Below are 23,079 nucleotides of genomic sequence, written 5' to 3' on the forward strand. Positions count from 1 at the left end.
TGTCCCCTCATTTAACAGGATTGGGTCCTTCTGTTTTAGCTTCTTGTTGCAGGTTTTAGGGTGGTTTTTTGGGTGATTTTGGGTTTTTTTAGCTATAAAGCAAAATATTTTTTCAGCCCAATGAAAACAGATTTTCCCATGATGGCAAACCCAGCGAAGCTCCTTCCCAATCCCACACCTAAAAAAAAAAAAAAAAAAAAAAAAAGAAAAGAAAAGAAAAGAAAAGAAAAGAAAAGAAAAGAAAAGAAAAGAAAAGAAAAGAAAAGAAAAGAAAAGCAGGGAATAGAAATAGATAATTCCTTGCAGAAGTGCCTGTTTTCCCAACCAGACCATTTCCCACCACAAGGAGCAGCTTTAATGCTGCTGTGGGAAAGACAGAACTCAGCCTCACCACAAGGACGGGGCTTGCCAGGGCTCCTGGGGCTTCCCAGGGGTTTCATTTCCACACAGTTCAGAGCATTTGGATCAAAAGCACAGAAAGGGCTGGAGGAGGCTCCATCCATCACCCCTTCTCCCTCCCTGGCCACCAGAGGGGACACAGACCCTGTGACCCCCTCCCTCTGCACTTGGGCTGCCCTGCTCCTCACAAGTCTGCCCTCCAGGCATTTCATTTATTTTTTTTCCCTGAATCCCAGCAATATCTGCTTCCTGGGAGGCTGGGGGACAGCAGGAATGGCTTTAGGCCAATCTCCCCAGCCTGGGGGCAACCTTGGGGCAGCCCAACCCACTCTGGTGCCACCTTCAAGGTCCCTTGGCACAGATGCTGATGGGATTTAATTGTTCAGGTGACTTGAGCATCTGGCCAGGAACCAGGAATTCCCTGTGAGGCCTCCAGGGCAGCTCCAGAAGGGCACAAAGGGGACAAGAAGAGTGTGAAACCCCCCAAGCTGAATGCCAGGAGCAGCCACTGCCCCTCAGCACCCCTGCTGCAGGGTATCTGCTCTGATTCCCCTGGCTCCAAGCAGCCATCAGAAGGTGACAGCAAATCCTGGAGGTGTTTTTGAGTCACCAGCTGGGCACTCACCTGTGGATAACAGCACCACCCATCCCAGAGGAGCAACCCAGCCCCTCATCCATGGGTGAGAACCACCTCCACACAGGGAGGGAGCTCTGGCCATCCCCTCCAGGTCCCCCAAGGATGCTCCCACTCCAAAGGATAACATTTTGCTTTAATGTTTCAGAGACAATGCACTGGTGAGCGGTACAACAGGGGCTGTACATCCTTTACATATTTACACACGGGGTGTGGTTAAAGCTCCTGTGTTTGAACAATGCTGACATTCCAAAAAACTCACTGAGATCGACAACAGCAAAAATGGGAACAGAATCCAAGGCCACGAGTAGAGAGAGGTGTGTTTTAAGGACTACAGGTCACATGGAAATGAAAAACAGTGGTGGTGCAACGTGAACTTTATCCTGAATAGAGATAAGTGGTTAAAACACAACTTTTTGGTGCCTCAGGACCAAGACAGTGTTTTACAGAGACTTAATTCCCAAACTGAAGCAAGGAAATAGAAATAAGTGTTCTGGTGTGTGCCCCTTTGGTCCCCAAAATCTCCTTCCAGCTGAGCTAAAAGGAGAGGTTTGCTGCCAGTTTCAGGCAAGAAAGATTTAAGGCTTTTCAGCTGGATATTTTTAACATAATGAACTGAAAACTTTGTTTTCAGGAAAACAAATGCCATGGAGTTGGTGTGGCTTAGCAGTGTGCAGCACAGCTTGTTCACACCAGAGACAAACACTGTCACAGCACCTAATCCTACAGGACAGAGGATGCTGTAAAAGATTCTTCCAGTAATGCTGGGGAGGTCCTCAAAGTGAAATTAGTGTAATTAAACACATGAGCTCCTTCTCCTTGAAAAAGCTCTTTAGGCCCAATCTGACCAGACACAATTTTCATTTTGTTTGCAGCCGGAGCAGGAGGGAGGAATGTTGGTGAGATGGAGCTGGAGCTGCCCCTGAGGTTCAGGGACATCTTGGATTGAAGTCCAGCAAAGCAGAGAGGGCCCTGGGAACCTGTGGGCATCACCCCCCTGGCTGACATCTGTTTTGCAAGCTCAGGGTGAGGAGGGTGGTTTCCATTTGCTCCTCATCTTTTCCCAATTAAGAGTTACAAAACACCCAATAAAATGGTAACAAAGCAGAAGTTCAGCCAAGTCCAGCTGGACTGAAACTTTTTGTACCAGTTCTGCCACTTACAGAGGTTGCCACATACACAGGAGGGGGGAATAAAATGTGGTTTGATTCATCCTGGTGGCCCTGGAAAGGCTTTTGTCAGCTGCTCTTATGAAATGAGAGCTGTTGTCATTCCAGGTTGCTCTGCCCTGAAATAACCCAACCTGTGGGCAGGGAGGGGAGGTACCACGGGCTGTGCTCAGGATTTCGTGCTCACCTTTGGTCCAGCATTGGAAATGGAAACTTTGGAATGTTTGCAAATCTTCATTTTCACATTATCAGACTAATTTTAGGTTCTCTGTCTAACCAGTGAAAATCCAAGGAGGAAAGCTCAGGATATAAATATCATTAAAAACCTCTTTGGATACCTCAGCACCCTGCAGACAGACTCTGCAGGGTTTTTTCCTCTCCTCTGTTAAAGTTTCCTTAAAACCAGTAAGAAACTGACAGTTCAAGTGGTCAGACCTTCTGAGGCACAGAGAAAAAGGTGCATAAACCCCTTTGTACTGAGACAGGGCTGTGCCCCAAGTAATTCAAAAGTTAATTCCCTGCCTGTTAAGAGGATAGGAAAAATGGAGTTTACACATTTCTCAAACAAAACAAAACAAAAAAATACACAGAAAAGGAAGGTTAATACTAGCAAGAATATAAAACACACCAGAGGTAACAATTCAGAGGTATAACACACATATCCAGGTACTGAAACAGCCACTGCAAGACTTGCAATAAAACATGGTCCAATAATTCAGGACAATCCCAATCCTACAAAGATCCACATCCCTTCAGGTGTTTCCTGTGCTGCTCCACATTTATTCTAATAAACACAACTATTTCATAAATATCCACCTCACTCCTGAGCCCCACCTCTCTCCTGACTGCTATTATGGACGGAAAAACATTTCCAAACTCCTATTTGTGGCTCTTAAGTCTGTGGCATCAGCCTCAGTGGGAATCCAGGAGGAGCCTCCCTCATCCCACCTTCCCCAGGTGCCACCAGGAGCCTTCACTGCACAAAGACCGTGACAAAAACTCACAACGATTTAGTTTAGGGCTGGGACGTGGGAACAAGGACAGACAGCGACACAGGACAGAACAACCCAGAGTGCATCCAGAGGGTGACACAGCTTCAGCTCCTGATGAGGGTCAGGAATTCTTCCCGAGTCTTTGGATCCTCCCGGAACACGCCCAGCATCGTGCTGGTTACAGTTTTACTGTTCATTTTCTGCACCCCTCGCATCACCATGCACATGTGCCTAGGAGAAAGCAGAGGGGAGTCAGGGCCTCAGGAACACTCCTGGGGAAGGGGATCCCACCAGGGGAGATGTTTCTTACACCAATCCCACCGGGGGAGATGTTTCTTACACCAATCCCACCAGGGGAGATGTTTCTTACACCAATCCCACCAGGGGAGATGTTTCTCACACAGTCACATTCCGTTCTGGGAAGGTCACAGAACCTCCTCAACCAGAAATGGCACCTGCAGCGCCTCAGCTGAGGAAGAGTCACATCCTCACCGCTGAGCTCTGCCTTCTCTCCTCTATCCCAGGGAAATCCCACCTTCCCAAGGTGCACTCTGAGCACAGGACATGCCTGCTGCTGGTCCCAGGCTCTGCCCTGCTCCAGGAGGCAGAAGGAGCACAGGGCATGGACCTGGTGCAGTGGGGACAGCTCCTCACTGCCACATCCCCACAGAGGATCAGGCAGCTCCCACTTTGAATGTGGGCTCCAGCACATCAGGATCACTAATTTTTTATTACTACTAGTCATATGTTATTATTAATAGGATTGTTGTTATTATTATTATTATTATTATTATTATTATTATTATTATTATTATTATTATTATTATTACTAATCCCTCTGCCTGATAACCAAGCATAGCACAGAGCTACCATGCACCAGCCCTGCAGCACAGGGATCACACAGAGCCAGGATCCCACCCATGGGACACCTGGGATGACACAGAGCTGGGATCCACCCCTGGAACACCTGGATCCCACCCCTGGAACTCCTGGGATCACACAGAGCTGGGATCCCACCCTTGGAACTCCTGGATCCCACCCATGGGACATCTGGGATCCCACTCCTGGAACTCCTGGGATTACAAAGAGCTGGGATCACCCCCATGGGACACCTGGGATCACACAGAGCCAGGATCCCACCCCTGGACCTCCTGGATCCCACCCCTGGAACTCCTGGGATCACACAGAGCTGGGATCCCACCCATGGAACACCTGAGATCACACAGAGCCGGGATCCCACCCTTGGAACTCCTGGATCCCACCCCTGGAGCTCTTAGGTCCCACCCTTGGAACCACCCCTGGATCTCCTGGATCCCACCCTGGAGCTCTGGGATCCCACCCTGGATCCTCCGGATCCCGCCCTGGATCCCCCGGATCCCACCCTGGAGTTCTGGGATCACACAGAGCCAGGATCCCACCCTGGATCCCCTGGATCCCGCCCTGGAGCTCTGGGATCACACAGAGCCAGGATCCCACCCTGGAGCTCTGGGATCCCACCCTGGATCCCCCGGATCCCGCCCTGGAACTCTGGGATCACTCACGTGGCTTCCACGACGACGCCGACCCCGGCGGGCTGCAAGGCCTCGGTGATGGCGATGGCGATTTGCTTGGTAAGGCGTTCCTGGACTGAGGGAACAGCAGGGAGTCCGGGCAGTTCCCAGAACCCCAGAATGGTTTGGGTTGGAAGGGACATTAGGGCTCATCTCATTCCAAACCCCCCACCACGGGCAAGGACCCCTCCCACCAGGTTGCTCCAACCCCTGCCCATCCTCTTTTCCATTGTATCCTGGAACAGATCTTTAATTTTCTTGTTTATCTTTGGAGCCATTTTGCATTCCACCCCTCCAACCACAATTTGTTCTAACAGCTCCTCCGTTTCCTATTTTGCAAGAGGATTTTCTGGCCTCTCTGTTTCAGTTTTCAGCGCGCTCGTTCCCGGCGTTCCTGCCGCGCCATTTATTCCACACGCCCAATTTCTCTTCTTAGGGAAAGGAAACTGAGATCAAAAATGAGCTTTGTGCCAAGCTTTACTTCCTGCAGCTCCAGCACCCTTTACTCACCAGCCTGGTGGTCACTGAGACCTCTCTTGCCAAGACCAGGCCACATTTAACCACGGAACAGAGGCAGCAGGACCAGCCCAACCCAAGGTTTGGACCCTGCAGCTTCCTCTCCTTCCCAGGGGCAGGAGGCAGCTCTTGCTCCACTGCCTCAGACAAGGATTCCTGAAGGCATCTCTCCAAATCCCTGCAGGAGAGCTCATCCCCAGCAGCATCCAACTGGTTTAGTTGTTCCTGGCAGCTCTACCTGGAGCACACTCATCCCTGGAATCAGTTCCAGCCTCCATTTAGTTTCCTAGGCAGAAGTTCCCTTCACTGGGAGTGCAGGGGCTGAGAGCAGCAACATAACCTCTTCAAGAAGCGTTTTTCTCCCCTCTTAAACTCCACATCTCCAGCCCAGCCCCAGTTTCCAGCCCCCTGCACTGACTAGGAGAGGAGAGCACAGAACAAACACCAAATTTTGTGTTTACCTTGTAATCTTCTACTGTATATTTCCACGATCCTGAAGGAGAAAGGAAAAAGACAATATTACAGTTATTTCCAGCTGGCCACTGACTGATCTTCACAATTAATTTGGTGCTGTCAAAAGAGACCCCTGAGCTGATCTGTGCAAATCCATGGCTGTGAGGAATATCTCAGAGTGCCCTTGGCACATCACTGTGAGGAGTGACAGCACCAGGGACTCTTTTAGGGCAAACCAGTCACTGCTCTGGTCTCCTTCTGCTGGTTTGGAATTCCTTGTATCCCCACACACCTGCATCACACAGCTGTGGGGGAATTCATGTCCAAAGTCTCCCTGAACCCTAATTCCTGAACATTTCCCTGTGCTTCAGACCAAATGGTGCTTTAGGGTCAGCTCAGATAATGGATGCCCAGAAAGCTGAAATTGAGCAAGAAATGTTTTGGATTCTTGCATTTAACCACGAATTTAGCTGAGAACAATGAGACAGAATTGCTCTTATTTAAAACAGAGTCTCTCCACCCACTCATATCTCAGCCCATCCTTCCCTTTCAGTGCAGGGATCACCTTAATGGTCCCCTCCAATACAGCTCCAAATTGAAGCCACTGGTGGCAGTGGAAGTGACACTCAATGACAGCTCCAGAATCCACACATTCAAGAAAATCCATATAATTGCTCTGTAACTGCAGGGGCTGCTCATGCCGACCTCAAATGTTTAATTACACTTCAAGTGGCCACAAAAAGGAGTTGCTATAGCAAGCTTTGATACCTGTCTGCTCACCCCAGACAAAAGCCAGACACTGGCTGGCAGCCTCAAGCATCACTTACAAGAATCATCCTTGACAATGAGACTCTCCTGCTGGTTTTGAGAGAGAATTAAATGCACAAACTCCCCTCCAGCAATGAAGTGGTTGTGCTACAGCATCAAACAAAGCAACACAATATTTAGATTAACCATATGGATAGGCAACATGCTCAGATATTGCACAGAAGAAGTCCTAACGAGGTGCTTATGTAAAAACAGTTACTTGAAGGAGCATTTTCAAGCCTGAGCTTAAAACCCAGGGAAAGATGTTTGTTTACTGAACACAGGTCATCCACAACTGCAGAAACTCACCACATAAAACTAATCCTATTATGAAAGATTAGGCCTAGAGCACCAAGAGCCTCACAAATCTTTGCTTGAACACTGGTTCCATTATACAGGAAACCAAAGGCAGGCACGATTTGGCTCCCAGCCCCTCAAAAGTGAGAACATTTTGTTCTACAAGAATCTAATCTTTTCATCATTGCAGTATATGGGAGTTTCACCCTCACTTTAGGAAGAGGCAAGATTTGAGCTTTGAGCACAGTGCAGGAAGCCTTGCACATATGGATGCAGGTTTTTTTCATTCTGAGGATAAACAGGAGGAAAATTGAATTTTTCCAGCACCACTTTCCCACTTGCATTAAAAAAAAAATTCCATGAAAAGCATTTTGAGCATTTTGAAACCTCGTGCTGAGGACAGTCTCTGCAGCAGGAATGGATCCTCTTCAGAAATCCAACAACAACAACAAACCCCCCCAGCCCTGCACCACCCCAAGACCCACCCCAAGCCCAACACCAGCCATGGGATGCCACACACATTCCCCAGGCATGAGCAGCCAACAGGAGATGAGGATTTTTGCCCAGCAGCTGCAGGTCTGACAGCTCAGAGCCCCAGCCTACAATTCCAGCAGCTCCTAGAGCCACAAAAATAAAACCAAAAACCAAAAACAAACATGCAGGAGAAAATCTACACATTGGAAAACCTCTAACCAGAACAATGCCCACTCCTGAAAGCCCTGCTGGGGGGAGGGAGATGCCTCCCTGCAATATGAGGATGCACAGCAGAGATGTGAGGTGTGACCCCAAGGATCCTCCCACCCCCAAAGCCAAGCAGAGCCCAGAACAGATCTGGCTCACTTTAGGACATTTTGCTGTCACATCCTACACACTTCTTACCTGCTAAGAAAACCCAGCAGGCAGGCAGATTTGCAGGGCTAATTTCTCATTAGTGTTACTGGAACTACAGCAGGATTTACAGAGCCATCAGGGAAAGCAAAACCTCTGTGGTCTTTCTGAGCTGCAGCCAAATTTTTAGATTTCTCAAAAAGGGACCCTTTCACTCTGATCCCAAATAATCTGCTTATTGAAGGGATTGACCATCCTCTTCCTCACCAGCATGAGCAAGTGTCACTTAATAACAAGAGGCAGTGCAACAACTGACCCAGGGGAATTGGTGAGGGAAAAAAGCTATTTTGCATAATAAATGGATTTCTCAAGTGTATCACAATTGCTTTGTTTCTTAGGCTGAACTTTATCTACAAAATCTACCCCACAGCACTCTCAGCAAATTTTCAGTGAAAGAAAGAAATGTCACATTTTTCTGAGATGAAAGCTTTAGATTGAATTTATATCCATAAAATGTGCTCATTTACAGATTTTTTATTCTTATTAGTCAATTTACACCCAAGTGGTAAAGAGCTGGAAATTCCCACTGCTTTTTGTGGCCTGCCTTAGAACAGAACAAAATCCTCCTGTTCTTTGCCTCAGAGCTCCCTGCAGACCCCAGTGCTCTGGGGGAACCTACAAAAGCATCAGGGCTCTGCTGCAGCCACTGCTGAGAATTAACACACAGCTCCAAGACTTATCTGCCCTCTGCACACAAATAAAACAAAACAATGCTGAGGATTGGTCTAAATCCAAATCCAAAGTGGGCTGAGCTTTAGGGGGAGAGGAGATTTAAAAGATTAGCACAGCTAGCAGAGCCTGGAATCCTTTTCACAAATTAGCATCACTTTCATCAGAACACTTACCTAGCAAGCTTGCTGAGGCCAAGCACTTGTTTGTTGGGGAGATAACCAATGTGTACCTGGGCAGGGGAGAAGAACCATTAGCAGCAGGAAAATCACCCTTCCAAGGGCGTGTGAAACTCATGCACAGACAATGGGATGTGCATTTACCCCAGAATTAACTCTGGGACAGCCCAGAAGTCTCAGCAAGGAGCATGGCACCATGCAAGCCTGGGGAATTGTGGAGCTGGGAATATCTCAGGAGGTCCTGGTGAAGGACAGGGGAGTTTTTCTGAGGGGGAGAGAAGTCACAGCTCTTCAAGAGTCGAGGCTCATGTTCCAAGTCTCAGGAATGCTGCAGAACACTGCTGCATCTGGGTACAGAGGCAGTCTATTACTCAGCACAGCACTATTTGTCTAAAATAAACATGCTTTTCTTTCAAGACCTTAAATGGATTTAGGGAGAGGAAGGAAGAGGGACTGTGCTTTACTTCCAGGGAAAGTTCTGGTGGCAAGAAGTACTTTGCCACCAAAAATCAGGCTGCACTTCCTGATTTGATTATTTTTCTTGTTTTAGTATCAGAGATCACTGGTGATGAACTCAGCTTCCATCCTGCTCAAATATGGATGTGCTGAACATGTACTTGAACTAAATTGGAAGAAGTTTAGCAGAAAAGTGCTCAGATGTGGAGGGAAGGACATTTTAGCTCCTTGCTTTTAGAAACCTGCTGAATTGCAGTGTGTTTACAGTTATAACAGATTATAAACCAGTCCTCGTGCCACTGTACCAGAGACTTGAAAAATCAGCCAAGGTAGAGCAGGGGAGTGTCAGTGGGGGATTCTGGCTTTGCCTGGAGGCCCCATCTCAGAATCCTGTGCTGCTGTACCTGCAGTAGAGGTGCCACAGTGCACCTGATTACCTGGCTAACTTGCTCATTCCTACCCCTCCTGTTAGGCAATCAACCCACTGACACCTGAAAAGACATGAAACATTTCAGACAAAGTGAGAGACACCACTCAGAAATAAGCTTTGAATCCTGTTCCCCATATTTTTGCAGATTTCTTGATTTCTGTTCCCCATATTTTTGCAGATTTCTTGATTTCCTGTAAAGTAGAACTGCAAGTTCAAGACCTACAGGTCAGTGTTTGCAGCCTGTTCAGTGCACCCAGCAGGGCAAAGGTTACTCTGAATATTTAGAGCCACAACAAGTCATTTTGTAGGATGAGTTGGTGTTTGTGAGATTTCTCCAACCACACAGGCTAAACAGCTGGATGTAAAAACAATGCACATGTTGCCACAGGAGTAACAGGGAGAATATACACAGTGCACACCACCAAGAATACACACAGTGCACACAACCAAGAGTAACAGGCACAACAGAAAGCTTGCACAGAAAAAGAGGTTATCCTGCTCTCCAGTACAAAACACCAACAGCTAGAAAAGGAAGCAGACAAACCTGAACTGACTCAACTAAATAAACAGCTGGTTTCTGCTCATGTGGTTTATTATGGGGAGACATTTTGCCTGGAACACAGGTGGCACTGATTGAATTTTATAGACAACACAAGCACGTGCTGCTCTTGGACCTGTGAGCACTTCATGGCAGCAGATGGCCCAGGCTGAGCTCCATCCTCCTGTGCTGATAAGGGGCTGGAGAGGCTGAGATGGGCAGCTCCCACTCAGAACTCTTCATCACCTCTACAGTGGTTCACTGGAGAAGTTTTATTTTCCTGAAGTTGTTGGCACTGCAATTCCAGCACCCTCTGGAGCACCAGCCCTGTTCACGGGGCTCCCCAGTTAAGCACGGCCAGTTTTGGCCACCCTCTCCCTGACCTGGCTCTCATAATTAAGGCAGGGCTGCTAATGAGTTTGTTCCACTCACAGGGGGTTTCAGAGAGATGAATGTGCTCTGGACAGCTCTGAGCCAGGAGCTAAATCCATGACAGAGCCAGTGTGCAGGGTGAGCTGGTTTAATATCGAGATGTCTGCCCTCAAGGCTTGCTGCTGCTTCATGGAGAGGAGCTTTGATATGAAATGTCAGAAACCATTAGATTACTTAGACTAGGAAAGGTTGAGCATTATATTTCAGGAGCTTAAATTCAAATAAAACCTCACATTAAGGAGACCTTCCTTATTTGTATTCTGAAGATTAAACTTCTAGAACTGTAGCCGTAAGCAGCGAGTACTTAGAGCCTTAAAAAGCTTTGTAGCTACAGCTGCAAAGTCTTTTACATGTACTTAAGGCCTTTGATTGTGCATTGCCACGTTTGTTCTGTGAGGGAGAGTTACCTTTCCAACAAATGGAACGAGGTGATGCTCACACAATGAGAACATGTCTATGTCCTTCACAATTACCATCTCATCATGGTCTTCGTCGAAGATGGCGTCGTTCAGGACATCTGAAACCAAACATCTGCATTAAAAACAAACCCCAAAATCATGGCAGGCTCTTCCAGCCAGGGCCTGAGAAAGCTTGCAGCAAGGGCAGAACTCTCTTGGGGTGATAGATTTTAAGGTTCAGGTGTGGGAGGGAAGTGAGGAGTCAGTCACAAGCAGGTTTTGGTTGTGTGTGATCCTGCGTGTGTCCCCGTGTCACACTGCCTACGTGCTGCACCAGAAGTCAGCCTGGAGTGTTCTGTTTAATTAACAGCCTGAGCACGGGTTAGAACAGGTCTGGTCTCTGCAGAATTACTGACATCTTAAGAGCAATTAACAGCTGACATCGTGGGCTTCCATCCGTGCTCCCACCAAGCAAAGCCAGCTCCAGGTCAGGGAAAACCTAAACCAGCACAGTGATTCCTGCAAGCACTTTAACACCAGCATTACTGTCTGCAAGAAGGCTTTGAGTGCAGATTTCTCCATCCTGCAGCAGGCCAGGCAGCAGCTGTTCAGGTGCACACAGAAGGCAGAGACACATCTGGAGAGAGATTTGCTGTCCAGCCTAATTCTGCACCTCAGAGCTGGCAGAAGAGTGAGGTGCAGAAACCCCCACAGAGACAGAAGGGAGAAGAGACGGCTCAGTAAGAAAAGGAATATGTTATATGACACCTGGCTGGTCTCAGAGCTCAGCAGAATGGATCCTCAGCTGATTTCCCACTTTCTGCAGTCCCTTGACAAATCCCCAAACAATCCTGGCACATCAGACATTGCAGGCACCTGAACCATGCTCAGAGATCTTAAAAGCAGAATAGTCCCAAGTCAAGAAACCAGGTCTTGTGAAAAACAAGAGAGAAAAATTGTGTGTGAAGGAGAAACTTGCAGGAGAGAGCCATCTGTACAGGAGGGCTGATGACAGGGACAAGGAACTCTGCAAACAAGTTCAGCTGGAAGCCACACTGGCTCCTTGGAGTTACTTCCAGGAAAGCAAAGTCCCACACACCACAGCCAGACCAGGGTACTCAGGGACTGCCCTGCATGCCCCAGGGAGCACCTGCAGGGGTGGTGACACAAAACCAGCAGGGGTGGTGACACAAATCTAATGGTGGTGGTGACACAAACCCAGTGGTGTTGGTGACACAAATCTAATGGTGGTGGTGATGACACAAACCCAATGGGGGTGGTGACACAAACCCAATGGTGGTGGTGGTGACACAAACCCAGTGGTGGTGGTGGTGGTGACACAAATCTCATGGTGGTGGTGACACAAATCTAATGGTGGTGGTGACACAAACCCAATGGTTGTGGTGGTGACACAAACCCAATGGTGGTGGTGACACAAACCCAGTGGTGGTGGTGACACAAACCCAGTGGTGGTGGTGACACAAATCCAGCAGTGATGTCTGCTCTGCTTGCCTTGGTGCCTTCCCCTGACAAGCACATCCAGCTAATGGCCACCATCTGCTGTCGATAAGGGATCATCATCGTGGAGCATTTTAATTTCCTGCCTGCTATCAGCCCTGCACAGGTAACCCTGGAAACTGCGCGCCAGCGTTCCGCCTGCCACGCGGGATCTTTCCTGAGAAGGGCTGGCGAGCTCCAAGGCAGCCAGGATGAATCCCAGGAGGGTTTGGATCAGGTCAGAGGGCAGGAATAGGGGCATGAAAAAGGCCAGGGAGCCGCTCTGTGAAGGCACAGGATTGTGTTCTTTGAATTTCTGGGTCTGGTTTACACCAAGCACCGCTGGAGAGGGTTTTGACTGCATGGGCAGCACATGCAGTTGTGTCATTGTGAACTCAGGCAGGCAAAGGGAGAACCCAAACCAGAGGATCCGAACAGGCTCACGGGAGAGGGAAGGGGAGGCAGAGCAGCAGTCTGGGTTCTGAGCTCCCTCCTGCAGCACTCTGCAGCTGTGCCATTTCCACAGCAGAAAGGCAAACAGTGGTTGCACAAAACCTGCTGCCCTGGCCAGAGTCATTAAAACAAAATCCAAACAGATCCACGAAGCATCTCCAGAGTGACTGGTGCTGTTATCAGACCCCCAGCTCAGGTCACAGCAGCCTCACCAGGAGCATATCAGAGCCTGATGTCAGATATGGATTTACGTCAGCGCACGAGCAAAGCAGATTGTTCAGAACAGCCAGAAACGGCCAAATTCTCATTAAGAGTCCTGGGGTGTGACACAGAGCAGGGCCAGAGCTACAACAGAAGGTACTTCACTCATGGAGCCTCATATCCATGTGTATATGGATGGATACACACTAATTAACACACAAAAGATGTGTTTGTAGATCCTCACAAACTTTCTCTCACAGCTGTGTCGTATCATGGACACAGCTCAGCCAAAGAGAAGTTTTAGTGACCTCAGAAGTACCACACAGGCAACTCCAGGAACAAAAGGCATCCTGTAACCTTCTCATGGCCAAAGCAATCAAACAGGAGCACAAAGAGCATCCACCCTTCCTGCACATCCCCTCTAATGCCACAGCCCAGCCTCGGCAGCGTGGGCATTGCCCCAGCACAACCAGGGGGGTTTCAGAGGTAAGAAAACAGATCTGCACATCAAGAATGCGGCCACAGGGCTGTCAGGTGCTTCACTCTTCTTATTTATAGCGGTCTTGCCATTTTTACACCTTTTATTTTCTTATTTAATATTAGCAGCAATAGCAGCCAGGTCACAGACAGCTGTGCCTGCAGTGAGATGTGCTGATTTTGTCAGCACCAGCCACTCCCTGAAAAGAAGGGCCCACCAAGGAAGAAACCAGCTCAGTGTTAGGCCCTCCAAAAACCCCTGCCCAAGTGCCAGGGGATACAAGGACACAAAGGTAAAACCAAGTGTGAGGCTGAAGGCCACCACCTGAGTCAATGGCCACGGTCTTGAGTGGTCATTCACCCCTACTCTGCTCCAGTCTCTACTTCACAAGTCTCTCTTCCTGAAAATCAGCCCAGCTTGAAGCCTGCCCATCCCACACCTCCCCCTTTGGAGCCCTGTGTTGACAAAAGCAGAGTGAGCAGAGCGTCTTCTCACAGCTGCTCCCACCTGTGTCCCGCTGCAGCAGTTGTTTGCAGGGATTACACAGGAGACACTTCTCTGGCACAGACTCAAGCACCTCGTGCAGGGAGGCTACACCATTTTATCTACATTTGTCTGGGGTTTTTCAGGGTTTTTTAGAGTTTTTTTGAATTTTTTTTTCTATTTTTTTCCCACTTGTAATAGCATCAAACAGGGTTCTGACAAGCTCAGCCCGTGTGCTGCAGCTCATGTTCTGGAAAATTTAAGAGAGCTGAAAGGACAGAAGGGGGAAAAGCCTCAGCCTAACCAGGCTAGAAGCAAAGCTGGGGACAAATTTTTGTCCCTTTTCCTGTTCTTTCACTCTACCAAGCAGCCCATGCTCCCTGCTTCACTAATTTGATTTCATGGTTTGTACAGTCAGGGTGCTCTCTAAATTATTCCAACTTTTGGCTGATTTTTCCTTCAGCCAAAAGTTCAGTTCCTGGTGCAAAAACTTCAGTGGGCTGTTGAAACTAAACAGTCACCTGTGCTGCAAGTTAACTCCTGAAACAGAGCAGAATTAATTTGCCCTTTATCTTCAAAAAGAGTTGATAAAATAAAAAATCAGAACCCATATGAAGACAGAACGAGAAAGACCTTTCAGGATTTTGCGTCAGAGCTCAGCAAAGATACCTGTTGCTATAGAAACTATTTGCATGGCTTTAATGTGACACAGGAAAGCAAAAGCACCTCTGGCAACCAGAGAAGGCAGAGCCCACCCAGAATGGGCTGAGGAGGTGATGGGGAGGAAGGATGGCAGCACTGCAGCAGCTTCACAGCGCTCCAGAGCTGCCTTTTCTACTGTGCTGGGAGTGAAGGGATGCAGGCTGCTCTCACCAGGAGTTTAAGCACTTCCCTCTGCTGTTAAGCTGCCTCACAGCTCCAATTTAAGTGCAGGTTGCTCAGTGCCAGCAGGATCAAGGCAGCCTCAGGAGCTCCCTGACACTGCTGCTCATCCACCCTGGCAGAGGCACAAGGTTCCCCTGACCCCCATTCCACAGGTCCTGCCTGTCCCCACTGTCCCTTGCTCTCCACAGTGACCCTCAGGTGCCACAGGAGGGCAGGAATGGGCTCAGCCAAGGCAGGATGACATCCTATGGGACAATTCACACCTCCCACCAGCTGGAGCAAACTGAAGGCTGGCTGAGCTCAGACACCTCCAGAACAGAGTTACACCCAAAGCAGAGACAGGGACCTCACATGAGCCAGGAGCAGGGGATGGTTTGGAGGTGCTCCAGAAGAGCAGTGCCATGAACCAGCCAAGCCTCACTGGCCTTTGAGGCAGAAACACCTGGGGAATGCTGGCAGACATTTCTGGTTGTCTTTGTCAGAGTTCCTCCCCAGCTGAGGACAGATGTGACTGGCAGCAGGAGACCCCAGTTAACAGCTGGATGTGTGGCAGGGAAACCAGCAGATTGCAGGGTCAGGGGAAAATCTGGAAGGGAGCTGCTGGAAAAACCTCTCAGCCACTGCTGGGTAAGCAGTAAAATGTGAAGTCAAACCTGACTGTTTCTCATTATTGATGTGATGACATTACAGGCAACTAGGTAGGGAAAAGATTCCAGACAAGCAACAAGAAAATTATTGCAGCCTTTGAGTATAAAAAAGGCACCAGGAATTTGTTATGCATTCAGAGACCCAGGCCATAAAAACATTAATGTAAAGGGCTTGTACTGCTGCAGAAAGTTAATGACTTCAGGTTGCTAAGAAAGGAGGCTCTGGGTTTGTCATTTGCTTCAAGAAGACTTGAGGAGCTCTAGAAAGAGGCACAGCCTGAGATGCCTCATGACTGTTTAAATAGGCAATAGAGTTCAAAAGATGCTGAGAAATGAACACATGTGATAACAAACCTTAGACACAAAAAATTTACAACTTTCTGGCTACTATTTCAGATTTCATCACCAAACTTCTAGAAACAGCTCCAGACAGGAACATTTGCTTCAGAAGCAGAGCCCAATCCCTCAGTTACCAGAAGGGAGTGAACCAGACACGTGATTCAAGGGACATTTCATGGAGGCAAAGATAAAGGAGCAGCATTATTGCTGTTCAGCTAATTCTGGCTGTGATTTGTACAGGTTTGTTTATTTTCCTGTGAGATACCCTCCCTGTTGTAGTGAGACTGGAGTCTATTCATAACAGACCAGCTACTGCAGACAGATGAAGCCAAGATTAGGTTCTAGAAGTTGTCCTCTGCCAGGAGGATTATTAATATGAGGGAAGGCAGCATTATGGAGATGCTCATTAAAATGTATCAGGATTTTTCAATAAGCATTTCAATGTCCCATGTCACAGAAGGTGCTCATCCACACTTCTTTCTGAAACTGAAACAAAGGAAAAATCAAAGGCAAAACACTTTAGAAGAGCAACATGAAAGATCAGAAGCCTGCAACAGTTCAGATCCAAGAGGTTACAATATTTACTAAATTCCTGACTGAACCCAACCAAGCTTAGTGTTACTTGAGCATTAACAGGAAGGGGAGATGATCCAGGGAAGTCCCAGTTCCCAGAACTCCCACTGCATTTAATGTGTGCTCCAGCATGGTAGGCTTCCCTTCTGCGGGGGCAGAGGTTGAAGAAACCCCAAGACCCCTCTGTCTGAACAATCCTGTATTTCCCACCCTCTGCTTTTCCAGGAACCAGCCCTGGCTGGAGCACAGCAGTGCTGAGGTTTCGCTGCCAACAGATCACAGTGCTGCACCCATGTCCTCACGGATGAGGCAGCAGCACCTCGATTCCAGGAAAACACAGCAGCTCCCCAGCCCAGCAAAGGGCAGTGCTGCTGAGCAAACAGCCTTGTTTGCTTAAGGCACTGTGTGTTTTGACACAGCAATGCTTAGCACCTCAGCACAGCAAACCAAGCAGGCTGGAAAAATTTAGGAGCTTACACCATTGTTGTCCTCTATGAAAATACCAAATCCACACAGACTAGAAGAAAAGATTATTGAGGTTGAATTTTTTCACCCTCCCTCAGTGTAGGAAAAGCATGTAAACTGATGAGTGAGGAAATGACCTAACTAGTTTTTTGCTTTGAAATAAAAGCTGCCCAGCAGAGTCACTTGCCTTGCAGGCAGCTAACATGCAGCCTTTCAAACCACAGAGGTCCAGGAAGCAAAGTCATCCCCTCCCAGCATTTCTGATTCTCATTTCCCTGTTAAACACACTGAAAGGGTGGGTGAACCTGCCAACATGCCTGGGAGCTGCTCATGAATAAAGGCTGGGACACTCCCCTGGCAGCAGCTCCCACCATCACCAAGCAAGCCCAGATTGGTGAACAAGTTTTGCTTTGGGTGTTTCTGGCTGATGAGAACAACTTAACTTCCTCCTGCAGATGCAGGCAGCTCGTCCAGCCCTGTGCCTAATGTTTCCTGCAGGATTACACAATCCAAACCAACTCATTTATGATTCACCTTTCAAAGGCAGAATCACTGACACTGTTTCTGTAACTTACCAGTTGCTTGGGTCTGAACCTTCAGCTTCAGTTGAGAGCTGGTGCTGTCTGCAACCTTGTATTTCCATTTACTCATTCATTTACTGCCTGTGCACACACTTGTGCTTCATGGTGTTTATTGTTAGACCCTCAGACAGCAGCTCTGAGCATGCCATGAAGCCTTTAGCAAAAGGAGGGATGAGGTTTGACCTCTGTGTGGCAGGTAGCTGCCTGAACCAGCTCTCAAAAAGGCACCTGGCTCTCACAGCCCTGCTGTTAGCCCCCACCAGCCAAGGGGGCTATTCTGAAATACAATTTACACCCAGAAATAGTTGATAGATCTGACCCTGGAAAAGAACAGATGTTCCTGGATGCTGGCACAGAAGCACTGCATGAAATTGGAAGTTGCTATTTTGGTGACTTTCCTACTCTGCCTTCCTTACCAACACATTGAGAGGTTTGTGTTGCAACAGCTGCCAGTCTACACCAGTGCTTGAGCGTCTGCACTGAGCTGTCAGGATTTTTAATCTGGTCCCCAGGTGGATTTTATTTGAAATCACTAGAGGCATTCTTGCCAAGTGTGATGACTGGTACTACAGAAGTGGGAACAGCACATTTGAATACATCCTGTCAATGAAAGGTTGAGGCCTTTAGTAAAGCCAGGATTAATAAATGACAATCTGGAATTAACAGAAAGAGCCAGATACAGATATTTAACAAGTAAACTCTACTAATGGCTCTGACACACAGCACTGAGCAGCTGCAGAACACAGATAGCAGAGATGAATGGAGGGTAAGGCAGGAACAGTCGCTCTGCACTGCTGAGAACAAGGCAGGAAATACACAGAGTAGAAGCTGGAAAGCAGAATCAGCTTCTCTGCTGCTCACAAATCTGAATGGAGAGACAGAATTCAGGTGTTATCTTCCCTACAATATAGACAATATAGACATAGAAATACAAGTAGGTGTCATGGAAGCAAAGTGACAACACCCAGCACAGGAGATCAAATGACAGCACATTGAACCATGCTCCAAGTTGGTATTATTATGTTCTCAGACACCAAAAAGCTCATGGGATGGTTTGGGCTGGAAGGGATCCCTACAGGCCATCCAGTCCAACCCCCTGCAATAACAGAGAGGGAGGTGAAAGTCAAGCCCACCAAACACAGACCTGGCAGTGCACAGCAAAGTTACACTCTCAGGAGAGAACAGAGCTGGGGAAGGGGCTGAGGGAGCTGGGCAGGGGCTCAGGCTGGAGCAAAGGAGGCTCAGGGGGGACCTTGTGGCTCTGCACAGCTCCTGACAGGAGGGGACAGCCAGGGGGAGTCGGGCTGTGCCCCAGGGAACAGGGACAGGACAAGGGGAAAGGGGCTCAGGTTGTACCAGGGAAGGTTTAGATTGGATATTGGGGGAAATGTCTTCACTGAAGTGTGATTAGGCATTGGCACAGCTGCCCAGGGCAAGGGTGAAGTCCCCTTTCCTGGAGGGATTTAAAAGCCATGTGAATGTGGCAACTGGTGGTGGCCAGTGGTGGCCTTGGCAGTGCTGGGGGAAGGGTTGGACTCGACCTTAGAGGGCTTCACCAACCTCAACAATTCCATCATTTGGGTGTGCATCTATCACATCTTCCTTTGTGCTCCTTTATGGAAAATGAAAACTCCATCAGACATTAATTGCTCCCCCCTGCCTCCCCAGGGCAGATGCTGCAGCAGACGAGGTCACAGGGCTGATTTTACAGCCTGTCCCTGTCCTGACATTCACTGTCCTGGTTCACCTGTGTCCCTCCCTCCTGGCTGTCCACTCTGGCAGCACCTCCACGCCCTGGCAGGGTCTGTGAGCTCAGCAGGGACCTGCTGCAACACACACACACAACCTCTGCCTCTGGCCATGGGGCTGTACCACCATCACCACTGAGCTTTTACCTGAGGAACCTTCCTTGGGAGGATGGAACTTGCAGCTATTGCAAGAGCCCCTCATCTTCTGCCTGCTGCAGGGATAAAATGGAAACACTCCTCAAAACACTCCCTGCTTTAACTTCTGCCTACACAGACAGCTCCACAGGAGGAGCTGAATAAGTTGAAAAAAAAAAAAGCCTGAGAAAACAAGAGGTCAGCTCTGCTTCTTGTCAGGTTTTTGGGGAGGGTTTGGCCTTGTTTTGGTTCATTTTCTTTTTCACTTGCTGGGCCAGTTCCCAGCCTGGCCAGGCAGAGAGCTGGATTAGTATAACCAAGGGAACAGCAGAGGATGCTGCAGCAGAGACAGCAGTCCCAAAGCAACTCTTGTGCCCAAATATTCTGTAGTTGTTGGCTCTAGGGTTCATCAGGCATTTAAAACTCTCTAAAAAGAGTTTACTTATATTGATTCTCCTAACAAACTCTTCATCCACCACTTTGCTTTGCTATCTGCTGTGGGTTTGTCCTTCAGCTGCAGCTCTTCCTTCTGTTTGGCTGGGAAAAGTGGAAGATGAGCATCCTGCAAGAAGGGGTGAGTGGCTGGGAAGCAAAAGGATTCCCCACCTGACCCAGGAAGGAATGTTAGTGTCACAGCTCCACATGATTTCCTGAAAAGAAAAAAGCAGCCCAGGAGCAGAGCACGAGCAGTGACATTTCCTATCCTTGGATATAATACAGCTCTCTCCCATGGATAATCAGAGAAGGGGAGTATCCAGAACTACTCTGCTTAATTAAATGAGTGTGAGAGATTAGGAGACCCCAGAAAACCCACCTTGGAGCAGAAAAAAGTTTTTAAAATTACTTCAGGTAACGTGAGCACACAAAACTGGCAGCAAGATAAGAGAGCAGTTAAGAAGGGCAGCAACCACACCCAGGTTCAGCACAGAAATTGATGCTCAAATTATCACTGAAAACATTCCTTCTGCTAGAGCCTGGCAGGATGACCGAGAGACCTCCTGTGTTTTACAGCAGTAAAATGAGGAAAGTGAATCCCAGTAAAGAAAAGAGGATGCCTGATGAAACCTCACCTCAGACACACCGTGCAGCAGGACTAGGAGAGGAACAAGGATGGCCACTGCAGCCCAGTGCTGCTCCCAGATGTGAGCCAAAAACCTGGCTTGGTCTGAAAGGCAGAACAACTTCCAGGGCAGAAATTCCTGGGACACAACAGTGGCACAAGAGCTTGAGCTGGCCGTGAGTAAGTGAATGCTGGAAGTTGTAGAAATCTGATTTCGAAAGAGCCAACAGCAGAGAAATAAAAAAGAGAAACTAAACACAAACCCCAGCCTTTAAGTTGAAGCACAGAGCACTCAGAGAAGGGCTCTGATGTGCCAGGGGAGCTCCCCGATGCCATCAATCAGCACAGTGCAGCCTTTAACATCCTGATGGAGCCCGGGCAGGCTCAGCGCACCAGCGCTGCATTCCGGAGAGCAGAGCAGGAGCAGCCCTTCCCCAGCCGCACTCAGAGACCCCTGCTGACCCTCTTTGCATCCCTCACCGACAGGAACTTGCCTTTTACTGTAAGAAGGAGCAGAAAGGGGAATTCCCAAGCTCTCCAGGCTCTTTTTTACTGTTTGTACTAGGTACAGTCCTTAGCCAAGAGGCTGAGAAGAGGAAAAGTGATGTAAAAAACCAAATTTTCAAGTATTTACCCTGCATTGGAGCTTGTTGATGAGAACATATCCCAGCCAGTTCCTTTCCTCACACCCTCACCCAGCTGGGGCACGGATGTGAACCTGGGGTTTCTCTCCACACCTGCACTTGCTGCTGGGACCCTGAGATGGGGAGGGGATCTCCCTGTCCTCCTCCTTTCTCCTCACCTCTCTTCCTTAAGTTTCATTCCCGCCTATGAAAGACCTCACTTGATTAAAGCATCGGCAGAACGGGGCTTTTCCTGAGAAAATTCAAGCCCCTTCTGTCTGCTAATGGAAACAAACATTCCCACCCTGTCCGAGCACAGCTCGCTCGGCCAGGGAGGGAGGAAGGAGGGAACCCACAAGTTCCTACGCCAGGGCTGGAAAAGTTTCCACCACAAGAGAGAAAGCAAAAGCACTTGCTCTGCTCACCCAAACGAGAGGTTTACGACAGAATGGAAACTTTACCTGCACAGAGTTTAATTTTTAAAAAAACCAAGATATTTGGGGAGGGAGGGGACAGCGAGACATACAGGTGATAACGAGGGAGCACCAGCGGGGTGACGCGGTGAAAGGGCAACGATGCTTTACGAAATTCATTCATTCATTCATTCATCAATTCCAGCTCCATCCCCGCAGCCCCGGGAGCGCTCCCTACCCGCGATGGTCTCCTGGTAGCCCTTGGTGAAGAACTGCATGGCCGTGGCCGCTCTCCAGGGCGTCTTGAGCAGCCCCTGTCTCTGCGGGTCCTCGCCCAGCGCCCGCAGGATGGAGGTGTAGGCGGCGGCCAGGCTGGGCAGGCTCAGCTCGTTGTCCTCCTCGCTGCGGGGCCGCTCTCCCCGCCACCCTTCGCTGCCGGTGCCGGTGCCGGTGCCGGTGCCGGTGCCCGGGGCCCCGCGCGGTTTCTCGGCGGCGGCGGGCGGGGAGGGCGGCGGCCGCTCCTGCCGCGCGTACCCGTTCCAGCCCCGCGCCGCCTCCATGGGCAGCGCCGGAGCGGGGCCGCGCCGTGCCCGAGCTGCGCTGCCCCCGGGCCGTCCCTGCCCGGCCCCAGCCGTCCTGCCCGGCCCGAGCCGCCGCTTTTATCCCGCCCGCGCCGCCCCCATTGGCCGCCGCCGCGGTGTCACCGCCGCGATGGCAGCGCCGCGCCCGGCGGGAGGGGCCGGGATGCGGGCACGGTGCAGGGGGGGATGCCTGGGTGAGAGCCGGGACACCGGAGATCCGAGGGGACCCCGGGCTGGGGGGAGCGCCGGGGGTGGAGGGGGTACCCCGGGCTGGGGGGATCCCAGGGGATCCCCGGGGCTGGGGGTACCGGGTACACCCGGGCTGGGGGTACGGGGGGATCCCTGGGGCTGGGGGTACCGGGTACACCCGGCCTGGGAGTACGGGGGATCCGAGGGGTTCCCCGGGTCTGGGGGTACCGGGTACACCCGGCCTGGGGGTACGGGGGATCCGAGGGGATCTCGGGGCTGAGCGTACGGGGGGATCCCTGGGCTGAGGGGTGTGCGGGGGGTACGGGGTGCTCCTGGATCAGAGGGGATCCCCCCGAGCTGAGAGCCGGCCTGGGAGGGCAGGGGGGTCCCAGGGCTGAGGGTACGGGGGGATCTCTGGGCTGAGGCATGGCCAGGGGCTGTGGGAGTATCCCAAGAGATCTCCAGGACATGGGATTCTCCAGGATGAGGTGTGCGAGCAGGGGGGCAATGCCCTGGGCTGGGGCTATGGGAGGATCCCGGGGGACCCCTGGGCTGAGAACTGGGCTGTGGCTCCAGAGGTTCCAGGAAGGAATCCCACGGACTGAGGTGTGCTGGGGCTATGGAGGCATCACTGGGGCTGAGGATGTGGGGCACCCCCGAGGCTGAGATGTGTGAGCCCCCCAGGCTGGGAATCTCTGAGGCAGGGGGGGAGGGTACAGGGAGATCCCTCAGGCTGGGGGTATTGGGGTTCTCCAGGCTGAGGTGTGGGCTGGGGTTCTGGGGGGGATTCAGGGCTGGGGGGGAGCTGTGGATTGAGCCCCAAGCTGCTGTAGGGTGCCTCCTTCCATCCCCCACCGTGGGGCAGGGCTGTGGTGAGCCCAGGGAGAGCAGCAAAGGAATGGGGATGGATGGGGCAGGTCC

General features: G+C 50.0%; 1 protein-coding gene across 1 annotated transcript; it reads right to left on the minus strand.

Annotated features, from left to right (window-relative positions):
- Nucleotides 1-1,197: 1,197 nt before the first annotated feature.
- Nucleotides 1,198-22,009, minus strand: GCH1 (GTP cyclohydrolase 1). The gene is made up of 6 exons (XM_084207753.1): nt 21,627-22,009; nt 10,817-10,926; nt 8,551-8,606; nt 5,722-5,753; nt 4,736-4,820; nt 1,198-3,425 (listed from the first exon to the last, which is right to left on the minus strand). The coding sequence occupies exons 1-6, from the start codon at nt 21,946-21,948 to the stop codon at nt 3,299-3,301; spliced, it is 732 nt and encodes a 243-aa protein (XP_084063879.1). The 5' UTR covers nt 21,949-22,009; the 3' UTR covers nt 1,198-3,298.
- Between the last annotated feature and the right edge of the window lie 1,070 nt (nt 22,010-23,079).

Source organism: Fringilla coelebs (genome assembly GCF_963513975.1).
Source record: "Fringilla coelebs genome assembly, chromosome: 6".
In the NCBI taxonomy this organism is placed as follows: Eukaryota; Metazoa; Chordata; class Aves; order Passeriformes; family Fringillidae; genus Fringilla; species Fringilla coelebs.